The sequence below is a fragment of the Pelobates fuscus genome, chromosome 5, assembly GCF_036172605.1.
Source record: "Pelobates fuscus isolate aPelFus1 chromosome 5, aPelFus1.pri, whole genome shotgun sequence".
NCBI lineage: Eukaryota > Metazoa > Chordata > Amphibia > Anura > Pelobatidae > Pelobates > Pelobates fuscus.
Window position 1 is genome coordinate 357,196,529 of NC_086321.1, and position 15,453 is coordinate 357,211,981.

The window sequence follows — 15,453 nt, forward strand, 5'->3', positions numbered from 1 at the left end:
TGCTCCGTTCTACTGCTCTAGTTTGCGCATTCCATGCTACATTCTAACAGCTAGGTCTTAGATATAATCTTGTATATAAATTAAAAAACCTTGTGATCTGAAATTAAAGGCACAGACATATGTCAAATGTGTGTGTGTGTGTATATATATTTGCAAAGTAAATGTGGGTGGTGCAGACCTTGTGCAATTTGTCTCCCTGTCCCCTGAAGCTTTCTGCTAACAGTAATGTTCTAAGCTTCGTTGAATCAGTGAGGAGCTTTCTTTGCTAAACATTTTTTAGCTACAGGCGTAATTCTTGCTTGATGATGAGTTCAAAGGGAGGGGGGAGAATGTCTATCTAAATTTGTACATGTCAGATCATCCTCACCATCCAAATGACCCGACATTAATTAATGGGGATTATTAATTTTATTTTTTTATTTTTTTGAGACCTGGGTAGTGGAGGTGAAATTTGTCTGTGACTTGGAATAAAGATTTAGTAAAAGCCACACGAATAAAATAGTTTGTCATTTTTGTTACATTTTGCCATTTCTTTGTTGTTTTTTATATTTTTATCTCCTCCTCCTCCTCCGCTGCTATTGCTTTTGCAATCTCCCTCACTCGGTTTTTGTGGCTTCACATAAGTAATTGAACAAGAAACGTTCGCTCTCTGTAGTCCAGCTGCTTACATTAGTATTTGTGATACTCCTTAATTCTGATAATGTCAATATTTGGGTCCACACCTGTTATTTACAAATAAATGTGGCCTTAATGATTAAGGGGGCCTCTTGGCTACTGAACACCTTTTTTAATCTATATGTGAGTTGCTGATCCCTCAATTACAAGGAAGCCGTAACTAATGCAGACCCTACTGTTACGTTTCCACAGTGTACCACCACGGTTTTTGTTTGCTTTTCTCGGTTCTCTAAAACCAAACTCCCTCTCTCCAATTCATTTATATTATTCCTAACATTATATACTGCGACAAACCGTCTACTTCTGTATTATTCTTTATGTACAATCAGTTTCTCCCACCTGCAAGTACACACTGTGCAACCAAAGCTTTTGGTCACGTAGAAATTCCCTTCTATCAGGAGGATTACAACACCCCCGTAAAGGGTCTCACTAGCATTCTCCCAGCCTTTCAATATTTGATGAAGGATCCTGCCAGGCTTATCTTCGTTACCCATTGCTTTTCTAACAAGCGGCTTCTCTGCCAAGTCTTTCATTGGCTGTCTTCCTGTATCTTACTGGATTAAATTTAAAATGCCAGTCATGCGTGCACAACAACTTTACAATAAACTACATTTAATTTCCTATTACGTTTTAACCCTGTCCTGTGGATGTTCTGATGTTCTGTGCTCTTACTCCAGCCACTGACCTACAAGATTGGTTTTTATGGGGCTTATTTCATCTTTTTAATAGAATGTCTTACCTGCTAATGGTACACTCACCGTTAAAAAATGTAGTTTGAAAAAAAAATAAAAAAAATCCTGCACTGGTTTCTCGGAAGAGGTAGCATATCAACCTCCTCCCTTCCCATCAGGAATCTGTATCTCCCTTATCCGCCTTACCAAACCACATGTTTTTATTCTACCCCTGCCACCAATTTAACAAAAAAATGCTTGTGTAAGAGAGGATTGTGATCATAACCCTTATTATGTAAAAGTTAGAAGAACGGACTGTGGGTTTTGTTTTGTGTTTTGTGTTTTGTTTTTCTGTCTAAATTATGATGTATATGTGGAAGGTTGTTGTGGCTTGGTGTGTAGTGTGGTCACTGTAGTTACTCTGGCCATATTGTGGAGCACAAATGAAAGTTTTAGCAATCCTGTTGTATGATGTATACACAACCTCATGTGCATATGACCATTGATCCTCACAATTTTCCCAGCCAAAGTTTGACAATGGCAAATACTCAAATTAATAACACTGACACACTTTATCTATAGTCAGCACAATCACACTGTTTCAAGTTTGATACTCTGATATATAGTGAGGGCAATGACAAACAAGCTGGCACACTCTGCCAATCAGTGCCATTTAAATATGGATATTCTAGCTAGATGGGGCCTGGCCGTGTCTGTCTTGATTAAACTTCTCAAAAGGTTTGACTCGGGAAGCTAAGACCTGGTGTATCAGAACAATATAATTGTGATAATCAACAATGTTAACTGGTGATTGGCAGCTGTTAACATGCAAAAATTATCGAATGTTGAATTGTGATCGAGGGTATAATTAACTGATGTTACTAGGGAATATTTCAATAAAAGTACAATTTTGCCAAAGTACCGCAGTTCTCAGAAGATTGTGAAAAATGGAGCTCTATACTTGATCTTTCTCAACCTAGATAGATATGATTTGGTAATGATTCCATAGTGTAACAGCTTGTGTTTATTTTTATTATTTGTGTTCTGTATGGTAAGATTACTGTGGAATTTCCGTCATTCTCTCAATTGCTCATCAGTCATTACGAGTAGGATGAGTCGCACTGCTTAAAATATTACATATCAATTAGTTATGACTTCCTCTTAAGCTGTTCATTGGACCCTTTTTTTTTTTTTTTTTAATTCTTTATTTTTGCACTGTAGGATTGACCTCCGCTTGTCAGCAATGCCACAACAGCATTTTCCAACAATTTTGAACATACATATTAGTGAACAGTTATGTAGCATTTAGATGGATCGTACACATTTTTATGTTAATAAGGCAGGTTAGGTATACGTTGGTTAGTCGCATTAGGTATAACGAGTTACATCTTCGTTTGGTAGCAGTAGTTTAGGATTAGCGTTTCTATTGCATATCATCGCATTAGTGTCAAACAATATATTATGGTTACGTTTAGCTTGGTTTAAGCGTGGGCTATACATTCTATACAATATCAGTCTGTCTAAACAATACACAGTACTGAATGCTACTCTCAAGGGTGTCGCTTATAAGTAGTTTGCGCACTAAGTTATGCTATTCTAAGCTTTAGTCTGACAAGTCAGGGAAGATCACAAGTGCATATGTATATACAGATGGGCTTACTGACATAAGATAAAATAATAGGCAACAAGCTTAACGGAATCTAATGTTTAAAGCAATATAATATTAGAGTGTCCACCCCATGTTGGGCCAGTGCAGCCTGTCATGCGTTCTTGCCGGGTGGCCGGGCGATCCGTCCGTTCGCAGTGCGGTCTGCCATAGTGAGTTGAGCCGCTTGTCAATTTTGGTGGTAAATGCAGTCCCAGTAGGTGTCCGTGCAGGGAGACAACCTTCCACCCAGGGGTATGTGTTATCCAGCGTGATGTCTGCCTTGTACAGGGGGAGAGTCCCAGTATGATGACTTTAAGTATTCAGGTAGCGTGTTTCTGCCCCTCTGTGGTGAGATTAGCAGCTCATTAGGGTAAGTCAGGTTTCCATGTTGCGATCTGTACCCTCAGAAATTGTGGGTGTTAGTGTTGTACCTCGGTAATTATTTGCCGGTTCCTGCTCGTTCAGGGTCTGCAGTCCGCCTGTGTGGTAGGAGGGGGATGCGTCCGGCAGAGTCGCCTGCCACGCGGTCTCCGCCATTTTGAGAGCGGAGCCTCGGTAAGTTCATGGCACTCAGTTGGGGACCGGGATCACCCCCGCCGGCCCAGAGGGGGGGGGGGGTACAGGGCCGGACCCGCCTAGCTCCTCGGATCTGCCGTACCTCTGGTGGGCAGGATAGCTGGGCAGCGGCCGTCTGCCCAGCTCACCGCCCGAGCGGTCTCCATTTTAGCTGACGGGGATCGCCTCACCGAGGGACTAAAACCTCACGGCAAGCCTCTCCCCGGTACCAGGGCCGCCTCCTATGCTGTGGCACAGCTGCTGGTTGTTGAGTAGGTATTTTTCCAATTTTTAGGGGCTCAAACTGGGTAGCTTGTCGGGAGCTAGCCCTCCGTGCGTCCGCTCGGCATGGCGGTCCGGCCCCGCCCCCCCATTGGACCCTTTTAAAGACACATTGTCAGGGTGTTTTTAGTCTGTGTCCCCTCGTAATTGTAGGCAGTGAGGTTTGTTTATTTAAACATCCTTTCAACCGCTCATGCATAATAGACTTTGCTATGGGTCGAAATTCTTACTTTCACATTTATGTGAATCTGATATACAACAAAGTAAAAAGCAGATGATGTTCAAATCTGATACCTGTTTTATCGACCCAAAAAAAGAAATAGAACCTGTTGTTTGATTGGGTTCCTTAGCTTAAAAAATCTAAATCTTAGGCTATTGCTGTATTTTTTATTTTTTTTTGTCTTTTTAGAAACATAGAATGTGACGGCAGATAAGAATCATTCGGCCCAGTTTTCTAAATACCTTGATTAGTCCCTGGCCTTATCTTATAGTTGGGATAGCCTTATGCCTACCCCACACATGCTTAACCCCTTAAGGACACATGATACGTGTGACATGTCATGATTCCCTTTTATTCCAGAAGTTTGGTCCTTAAGGGGTTAAACTCCTTTACTGTGTTAACCTCTACCACTTCAGCTGGAAGGCTATTCCATGCATCCACTACCCTCTCAGTAAAGTAATACTTCCTGATATTATTTTAAACCTTTGTCCCAAAGTGAATGTTAGGTGCATTTTCTGGTGGGTATTTTTTTCTGGCTTAATGATGGAGATTTATCAAGGCGTCACTGACATTTTCATATCAAAATTTTCTGCACAATTTATTTAACCTGTCAGGTTTTTTTTAACCATCGGTGATGCAACATATCTTTACATTTTTCTTGACTTTTTCGACTGAAAAGTCTTCCATACTAGTTCTTTTTCCCCGACACTCTATATTTGGCGGTTTTCTGAAATGAAAATTACAACAAAAACTTAGGGAGTTTACTATAAAGAAAACAATCACTTTTTACATCATGTGTAGAATACTTTTAGAAGTACAATCAATAATGACATGATTTAACCACCAATTTTCAGAACACTATAGAAATCTCTTTCTAGGACACCACCTCCAGGGTTCTCTGTAGCTCTCTGGAATTTAATTTTACAACTTAAAGGAACACTATAGTCACCTAAATTACTTTAGCTAAATAAAGCAGTTTTAGTGTATAGATCATTCCCCTGCGATTTCTCTGCTCAATTCACTGTCATTTAGGAGTTAAATCAATTTGTTTCTGTTTATGCAGCCCTAGCCACACCTCCCCTGGCTATGATTGACAGAGCCTGCATGAAAAAAAAAACTGGTTTCACTTTCAAACAGATGTAATTTACCTTAAATAATTGTATCTCAATCTCTAAATTGAACTTGAATCACATACAGGAGGCTCTTGCAGGGTCTAGCAAGCTATTAACATAGCAGTGGATAAGAAAATCTTAATTAAACAGAACTTGAAATGAAGAAAGCCTAAATAGGGCTCTCTTTACAGGAAGTGTTTATGGAAGGCTGTGCAAGTCACATGCAGGGAGGTGTGACTAGGGTTCATAAACAAAGGGATTTAACTCCTAAATGGCAGAGGATTGAGCAGTGAGGCTGCAGGGGCATGTTCTATACACCAAAACTGCTTCATTAAGCTAAAGTTGTTCAGGTGACTACAGTGTCCCTTTAACCAAAACCAAATTGTTTAAAGAGAATTCTGTTCAAGTCTTAATTGACAAGTTCTAAAACATGCATCACGCATACATGTACCATCAATATTCTGCTTGGGAAGACTGGACACTGTGGTAGACTTTATTTGGTGACACCAATCCGCAACACATTCACACCAGAGCTGAAATTGTAAGTGACACGGTTTTTGTTTAGTTGGTATAATTAATCCCCAATCTGAACTTCAAAAAAAAAAAAAAATACATTTCAATAATTTATTATAAAGGGTACATATTGGTGAAGTATGCCAAAAATAGTGCCATCCCTGTGTTTCGAGTACACCTTCCGTCTAATTGGTTATCATTTCTATAATACACACTTACTGTAATGTATTATATAATAGTATGTTTATAAAACCTGTTTTGTATTTCAAATCTTCACCACAATAAATCTCTCCATTTGATCTATTTAAACATTTTTGTAATAAATCCATATTCTCCACTGTGAAATACATTGGTTATCCCTGTAGTTGCCACTGTTCTGTCTACTCTTGAAGGAAAGAATTATGAATTGGTTGTGGTTATAGTCACAAGGAGGTGAATAGAAATTCAACATGGAAATTAGTCATTGTTCTGGTCATGGCTTTTAACTATTTCCTACTGCCTTTTGTCCACAGAACATGCAGATGGCTTGTGTCACCGACTGACTGGTGTGTGTCCGACGTCCAAGCCACAGACTCAAGGATTGTCCAAGGATGCTTGGGAAATTCCACGGGATTCACTGCGTCTCGAGCTTAAGCTGGGACAGGGCTGTTTTGGGGAAGTATGGATGGGTGAGTGTTCCAAGAACTCCCAACTTGCGTAACATTCCAGGCACCAAAATACATCTGAAAGGGAATACTGCAATATTTATCCTGAATTATTTATTTAATCTTGGCAATGTTTTTGCTAATAAGCAAAGGCAATTCTTCTTGCATTGTAGCTCCTCTGTCCAAGAGAAGGTTGTGAATTATGTACCGAGAAACCTACTGCAGTTTGACTCCATTGTAGTGTTAGCATGCTCTTGCGTATGCATTTTTTATCATCATAAGTTATATATGTTTAGTAATTCTCCAGAACCGCGCCCCTCCCCCCCCCCCCAAACTATGGGCAGATGCAAATTGGCAAGATTTTTGCCACTTGCTACTTTTGGATAATCATGATGATGATGGTAGTCTAGGGATTGATGCAAATGATGGATTTGTCGTACATTCACTTTACATGGTAAGTATGATATCTATGTCAGTGTTCTGTTATTATGTGTTATTAGGTACTTGGAACGGGACCACTAGAGTTGCCATAAAGACCCTAAAGCCAGGTACTATGTCCCCAGAGGCATTCCTGCAGGAGGCACAGGTCATGAAAAGACTACGTCATGAGAAACTGGTCCAGTTGTATGCAGTTGTTTCTGAGGAGCCCATCTACATTGTAACAGAGTATATGAGCAAAGGTAAGAAGACATCCAGAGAAGCATTTCAGTCACATCCATTAGGTCTTCAGATGAAATCCCATGCCACCACATATCAAACTTGGTGCTAGAATAATGGAAATTAAATGAACATGCATGAAAGCTTGTGGGGATATTTTACTGTCACGAAGAGCCTCAAATCTAGACCTTTCATGAGCCTCTGCCTTCTTCCCAGCATTCTTATTGACTGATTATTTACAAGTTGCTACTGCAGAGGACAACAGCCCTGTACCTGTTGTTGAGGTATAAAGATGGCTGGAGCTAAGACTACAGTATGCAGGGTGGTTGCATTTGCTTCCTACATTTCCCAAAAATAACACATGCTATTTTTGACTTGCTCAAAGTGCTCCATTAGCTTCCTGCTTAGTCCAATGAAACATCTCATCCACACAGGTAGTCTACTGGATTTTCTGAAGGGTGACATGGGTCGCTATCTGCGGCTCCCTCAGCTTGTGGACATGTCTGCACAGGTTAGTGTGATGATGGAACCTTCTTCTAATGTGTGAAAGAATATGATTCACTATCCCGCTCACCATTCACATATCTTTGCAGATTTCATCTGGCATGGCTTATGTTGAAAGAATGAATTATGTACATCGGGATCTCCGAGCAGCTAACATTTTGGTGGGAGAGAACCTGGTGTGTAAAGTTGCCGACTTTGGACTGGCTCGACTCATTGAGGATAACGAGTATACAGCTCGACAAGGTAATCGTTACCTGTTATAGACTACAAGAGCCATGATGTCCAACCAGCTGTTTGGTTCACTGCCCACCATGGTGTAGTCAACAAAACTCAGTGGCGGTGGTTAACAAAACCCCTGAAAAGGAAATGTGGCCCATGGTGCCTAGATTTCCACATATTTTGATACACAATGCTTTTATTGTAAAGTTTAGCAAGCTTGGTACATATGCTCTGAACCGTACAATGTAGAATGACCTCTATCAGAATTTTGGCGAAATTTTTTTATTTTTTTTTTTAAATGTATTTGTTTTTATCTTATGTCCTTTAAATGTGTTGCTCATTTTGGAGGTCCTCCGTAATCTTCTCCTGCAGGTGCTAAGTTTCCCATTAAATGGACAGCCCCTGAGGCTGCTTTATATGGACGATTCACTATTAAGTCCGATGTCTGGTCATTTGGGATTCTCTTGACAGAGCTCACCACTAAGGGCAGAGTGCCATATCCGGGTGAGTGGTCATCTGAAATTTCTCTAGCTTGTTGCTTTCTTGGTCTAAAATATTGTATTGTTCTTAGTGGTGTCTTAGCCCTTACTTTTGTATGGTGTTTTTGTGATCTATTTTTTTTTTTTTTTTTTTTTTAATTGCTTAAGTGGTAATTTTTTTCCTCTGTATTGGTTGGCAGGTATGGTAAACCGGGAAGTCCTCGACCAAGTAGAGCGTGGGTATCGCATGCCATGCCCTCCAGACTGCCCTGAATCATTGCATGACCTAATGTGCCAGTGCTGGAGGAAGGACCCAGAAGAAAGACCCACCTTTGAATATTTGCAGGCCTTCCTAGAGGACTATTTCACAGCCACTGAGCCACAGTACCAGCCTGGAGACAACCTCTAAGATAATGAGTCTAGAGACATTCTTCAAAATATAAGGCCACAAATCCAAACTAAACACTTACCTGGCCCCTGCCTCCTTCCCAACAGCCATAGGGTGGTCATTATTGACTCGTCGGTACAAGCTGTTTCAAATGGGGGTCGGAATGGAGACATCTCCTTTACATGCTACGTTCTCTATTCTTTTGATGAGCTACTTCTGCCTTCCCTTTTTATGAAATGGGCGAGTCTTGTGTATCCCACTGCATTCTGACACTGTATGCAGAATGCTGCTTCTGGCTGACTGGTCATGCTCACGAGCAAAGATGTTGATCCCTTTATGACTAGAAAGAAAAGGATGTCAATTCTTCCACTCGTTATCCTGTGTGGGAGACCTTTTACTCCACTGTGTGAGTTTAAAGGCTTTGTAAATACTGTGTTCAGAAGACCCCCTCTGCTCTTCCCTGACCCCTAATCATCTTCCAAGAGGTGCACCTCCATAGGTGGAGTGACTGAATTTGTTTTGGATTTTTACAGACCTTTTTTCTATAATTCCTTATTGGTGGGTGAGGGACTTCCAAAATGCAAAAGACCTCTCCATGCGGGCAAAGGCCCTGTGCCTGTCTTCCAAATCCCATCCATCTTCCTCTGTCATTATGTGGTAGAAGCATGTCTATGGCTTTCGTTTTACGATGGGGTTGTTTGTAACGGGAGGCACTAAGGCTGAAACGATTGTCTAACTTCCCAAGCAGACCATAGCCGGGAAAGATAACTCAAATGTCTTGTACTATTATTCTCTTTTATTCACCATTGAGACTTTCGTATTCAAATGCTTTCTTGAAGGTTGGAAAAATACACTCCCCCAGCACCAAACTTCAAGAAATCACATAAATAATTAAAAAAAAAAAATCCCACTAATCTACTAATGTCTGCTTGACTAACTTTCAACTTGTGGGACCAGATTATGGATTCCACAGTTCCCTTCAAATTTACAAATGAGGGGATTATTTTATTTGGGTGTTAAATTGTGTTGTGTTTTTTGTTTTCCCCTCTCTCTAACCATGGCATTTTGGGGTTATATAAAAAAAATTTTTTTTACATTTTTTTTTAATTGGTACGAATGATGTACAATGTGTAAACAAGCCGAAGGGGACCTGATACTGTAGTCTCTCTAAATGCATAGTGTATTCTACCAGTATTAGTGGGATAGTCCTAATTTTCTCAGGGATTGGGATGTGTGGGACTTGTAATTGCCAACCGGAGAGGGGGGAGCAACAGACAGTATTTCACATCTGACACTTAATGGATCCATTAAGATCAACTTTCTTGTGTGTAGGCATGAACCGGCATTTTAGATATTCGATACAATATGGTTCCGAACCTCTGCCTCCGTTGTGCCAAACCTCATATGCCAGCATATAGATTTGTGTGCGTGTATATACAAACTTGTTTCTTTTTAAAGGTTCAATGCCACTCGGGTGTGTGGGCAGAGTATTTTACATTGTGACTGCTAACCCCGATACACTGTATTGAGAGGAACTTGTATACATACCTATGTAAGATAAGCAGGGAGGGTACCCTCCCTGAACAGGCTAATATAGAAGATGGGAGAGGGAACAGTTAAACACTGGCACTACTGCTTATATCTCCGTAGCAATAATATTACTAAGATAATGGTACGGTGAATAAAAAGAAGAGGTAGACTTATGACTCTGTGTCCTATTTTTAATGAATTTGTCTTTTTTTGGAAAATGTGAATGGTTTATTTTCAAAGGGTAATATAGGAATTCCTATAGCACCACCTGGTGGCCAAGGCTCAAACTGCACAAAGGCTACATTTTATATGAAGTGTGTTTCTGTGTTCCGTAAAGGGACACTATAGGCATCAAATCCACTTTAGCATAATGAAGCTGCTTTGGTGTATATGACCCTGCAGTCTCGCTGCTCAATTATCTGCCATTTAGGAGTTAACTTAAATTGATAGTTGCACTTTTGTCTTGTTTTCTTTGAATTTTCCTTGCCTTGCGCGCCATTTTAACTTAATGATTATCTCCCCCCACCCTCTTCAGGAGACTCCATTTTGCTCTCCTGTGTCCATAATATCCGCAATTTGTCCTTCTGTGGAATTCTAATGATGGATGGATTGTGGGTAAAATAGGAATTGAAATGTAACTTTGTTAAGCTCTGTCTATTTCCAAAGATCATGTTCTTAAAAAATCACTACTTCATCTTATGCAAAACAAAAAAAAGTTTTACTTTCAAAAAACATTAAATAAAAGGAAGGTGAAATACAGAGACAAACTCATTTAATCCAACCAAATCTACGAAATGACAGTGATGCTTTAAATAGCTGTCATATCTGGCCTTGGCATTCTGAAACTTCATACCCTGTGCCTGGATGTCCATCATGAATGTGTGCCATGTAATTAAGTTATGTGGCTTTGTTTGCCAAATCATATCAAATACCGGTCCAGCTTTAAGTTTCTTTACATAAAGCTCTTTCAAACCATATTCAGAATGACCTATATTTAACCAAGGTCTAGTAAATTTAGCTGCTGTTAGCTGAACGTCTAACCATATTTGATGAGGTGTTGCTGTACTTAGACATTCAAAACCATAGTTTAAACGTCGTTCATCTGCTGATTAAAATGTTTTTTTTTACCAACCTATCAGAAACTAGCAGATGTAAAGGACAATATATATGATCCTTTCTTCATTCACGTTTTTTTAAAGGAAATCGATTCTCTGTTAAATGCAGTATATGTAAAAATGAATAAAGTAGAAAAACCCTTGTTGCTACTTTTAGTTTGACACCAGAGCCTTCAGCCATAGACCTGCACCTTGGGTCAGACAGCATTTAAAAATCTCTATGTAGTTTCCATGGTCTTCCCAGCTTCACTCCCTGCACAGTGCAGTGACATACTCAGACCACCTAATTACAAATAACAATTCAGACATTATAAAGGCTGAACGATCATGTCACCTACCCCCCCCCCCCCCCACATATAATTAATCTAACAAATAATCTATTTCCTTCAAAACTGAAAGGCTTCTGTTAATTTTTTTATTTTTTTTTTAAGTTCTCATTTAAAGGAAAACGCCATCCTATATTTCAAATTACAGGTATTATAGCCTCTGTAACTACCAATGATTCATACTAATCACATGATGTGCAAATGAGAATTTTTTTTGTTTTAAGAAAAATAATAAAAACCAGATATTTGAAGCTTTCAAAGTGGTAGATGATAGTCTATTTATAATTGTAATGTTGCAGACCTTGATCAAATGGTTGTAGGAACAAAGTGTTTAAAGAAAATTCTGCGGTTGCATTCACATAAGCAATTGTTGACGTTTACGGGGCATTACTGGTGAATACAAATTCCTATCATTAGTCACTTTAAATGTGAAGATGCCACAAATTCAGCACTTTAGCATTTATTAAAAAGACAACGGTTGTATAGGTCTGTATTTCTCAACAAGGGTACAAGGAACCACCAGCAAGCCAGACTGTCAGGATATCCGACCTTTAGCTCAGGTTAGTCAAGCCATGGATCAGATATTTTATTGGTACTCTTCTAAAGAAGCTATGTGCTGGCTGAGCATCATGGGAAATAAACCCGCAAATGTAACTAGCACAACTTTTTAAACCAATGTTTCCCAAACCAGTGTTCAAAGCACACCAACAATCCAGGAGTTTGGCATTTACCTGTTCTATTCCTGTAGGAAAACTGATTTTAAACAAATGTAATGGTGCCGTGAGGACTAAACTGCTATAGACTACTTGCATTCAGTCAAAAATACTACATATAGACAGATATAACTACGTAATTGCAAACGTGACATTCAAACCTGCTATTACATAAATTAAAGGGATACTGATCACCATAGTCACAACAGCACGCTGTAGTGGTTATACTAGTAGAGCCCCCACCACTATGTGAATAGTCATACGGCTTTTGAACATTTTGACTTCTTTCCTGCAGCCCATTGATATCTGCCTATAGGTGAGCCAGAAGCTCTCAATCTGAGCGAGGCCCAGTGCTGATGCTCTAATGAGCTCCCATGAGTTAATCTTGTCCTATAGGGGTTGGTTCTGGAGACTCCAGGTAAGAAGTCAAACTGTTCTGAAACAGACTACTTATGTGGGAGACACTGCAGGCACCATAATCATGACATTGAGTTGTAGTAGTTATGTTTGGAGAGCTAAAATACTGTACTGTGTATATATTTTATTTATTTTTTTTGTATCTGCTGCATATGTATTATAGCAGTGGAATGCTCTTAGGGTATTAACTTAATGGTGCTTACGCCATAATTTGCACTGAGACTCACAAGTTGACACAAGAATAGTAATGAATAACATTTGATTATTTCTGTAATATTAGAGAACCAGCTTTCAATGTTGAGATTGGGTTACTTTACCATAGATTATTTGTTAACAACCCTTCCCCCCTGTTATGCTCATTTGGTTTTTAAAGCCTTTTAACCTCTTAAGGACACATGACGGAAATATTCTGTCATGATTCCCTTTTATTCCAGAAGTTGTGTCCTTAAGGGATTAAATCCCTTTCAGATGTGCAGTCTGTACCTCCAAAACAAAGATTCCCTCCCATGACATGACTTGTCAGTCTAGTCTCCAGCACTCACAGATGCTTTAAGTGCCCATGGGATGGACTGTCAGACTGGCTCAAGGCATTGTCCATTGAATCAGGCAGCAAAATGTGCTTTATACATAGACGCTTATAGCACAGCTGCTGCAAGAGGAGACTGACTTGAACTGCTCAGTAGGGAAGCTATACTTACCTTATCAACCAGTGAAGACAGAAGGGTTTTTGTACCACAGCTTCCTATCACGATAAGCTATTTTTATTATTGGCATTTATATAGCGCCAACTGATTCCGTAGCGCTTTACAATATTATAAAGAGTAAAATTTGACAATTACAAAATGTTACAAGAACAATAGGTTGAGGATCTGAGTCAAACAAGCTTGCAATCTATGATGCTGCTTTTTTTTTTTTTTTATGAATTTTATAATTATTTCAGAAGATGTGGATTTAATTGAACTGTGGTCGTGTCCAGCATATTCTCAGAAGAAAGCTCTGGATTTTGCACAAAATAACAAGAAAAACAAAAACCCACCCACCCTGTTTAGTTACTTTCTCTTCCCGTCTAGTAGAAAGCATTGGACTCTGCCTAGGACGGCTTATCATAGTTTATTGTACGGTAGTTCAGGCACCTCAATGGAATGTGAGCACGGCTGGAAATGTCTCTCAGATTATAGAACAACTTTCACCCCTGCAGCTACACCTTTAAAAAAAAATATCCACATCCAGAATTTGTCATGTTTCCACCCTAGAACAGCACTGATTTTTTTTTTTTTTTTAAATCTTCTATAGGTCAAAAGCTATATAAAACGATCCATTTGCACTGGCAAACTTTGCATGGGCCCCATTATTTCTCCTAAGCTATATAGAATAAGTCCATCAGTGGCTAGCACTGCTAGCTATGCTCTTTGATTTATCCAGCATAGCACAAATGGCATCATCGACCTCCGGGCATAGCATGCCACCTGTACTTAAAGAACTGGGAAAAAAATACTTTGACTGCCACACAAGTGCAAGCTGCCTCTAAAAATTGGTCAGATGTTGCTGCAGGTTAAAGCAAGCTTTTTTTATTCACTGCTCCCATGATTCTCTGGTCATCTATTGCATTCGAACAATTCTGGGATGTGTCCACCACCCACAAAAACATGTAAAACTTTTTCAGTGCAAACGGTAACCTGCATCCACCTTTGCTGCAGTTATAAGATTTGCCCAGCAGCCCCTTGGTCTGACACATCAAAGGAGTTTTTACTTCCTTGTGTGTCAGTCGTGCCTAATAGCATGTACAGACAGCATACACATGTAGAAAGGTTGTCTACTGCCTGCAGAGATCTGGGGCATGGCCGTGCTTGTGTGATTACTTGAGTGTGTTTGTTGCTGAAGATCCTGTATGACATGTGCAGCTGAAAGAACTTTTGTAGCTATTTGTTTTTTCTTTTTAACCTGCAATAAAAACTAAGGTAATTTTGTGCTCGTTTTCCATTGAACACAACTTTAAAACAGTACAAGATGTAACAAGTAATGCATGGCGGAGTAAGATATGGCTGAAACGAACAGGTGACAGGCTCACTTTAAAAGATCAAAGTATAGCAAATATTAACATACGCTCATCATGTCAACAATGCCTCATAGTGATGCTCAATACGTTATCTCCCAACGTGAAATGCTCACGGCCAAAAACCCTACCAGGAAAGGTGAATGACCAGATTCTCAGCACAGAGCCTGGAGCACACTCCCTCGTATTCTACAAGGATTGGATTATAGAAGTCTCTTGCTGTTAAGGTATCATTCAATGAGCAGGGTCCTCTTCAACCTATTGTTCCTGTAAGTTTATTTGTAATTGTCCTATTTATAGTTAAATCCCCCTCTCATAATATTGTAAAGCGCTACGGAATCTGTTGGCGCTATATAAATGGCAATAATAAATAAATAAAAATAAATCCAAATGAATGTTAAGAATCTCAGTTCAGAGTTCCACAGCAGGAAGAGGTTTCTAGGATAACTCCCATGATCCTTTGCAAGCCTTGGACTGGCTTTGGAAACCTTGTTAAAAACCTATTCATGGGTTCATAGTTAAATCGCCTCAGGGCCATTTCAGTTTTAAAGTTGCCAGGTGTCACAGCAATAAATCTTAATACCATCAACTATCCACGACAGACTGGAAAAAGTGGGTCTGTGAATAAAGCAGAGCTATAAGTGGCTAATAGGATTTAGTATTTTTCCATCAGTTTGCTAGTAAATATTTAACATTGCCTTTGTACGAAGTACTCAAGTCACGATTCTTGTT

General features: G+C 39.6%; 1 protein-coding gene across 2 annotated transcripts in view; it reads left to right on the forward strand.

Moving 5' to 3' along the window:
* The window catches only part of SRC (SRC proto-oncogene, non-receptor tyrosine kinase), a 41,500-nt gene extending 31,230 nt beyond the window's left edge, over positions 1 to 10,270 (forward strand). For both annotated transcript variants that reach the window (XM_063455990.1, XM_063455991.1), the window contains 6 exons: positions 6,189 to 6,344; positions 6,821 to 7,000; positions 7,412 to 7,488; positions 7,571 to 7,724; positions 8,073 to 8,204; positions 8,380 to 10,270. In XM_063455990.1, coding sequence (XP_063312060.1) covers positions 6,189 to 6,344; positions 6,821 to 7,000; positions 7,412 to 7,488; positions 7,571 to 7,724; positions 8,073 to 8,204; positions 8,380 to 8,588 — 908 coding nt within the window. In that variant the 3' untranslated portion in view covers positions 8,589 to 10,270. The remainder of the gene's footprint in view (positions 1 to 6,188; positions 6,345 to 6,820; positions 7,001 to 7,411; positions 7,489 to 7,570; positions 7,725 to 8,072; positions 8,205 to 8,379) is intronic.
* The last annotated feature ends 5,183 nt before the right edge of the window (positions 10,271 to 15,453 follow it).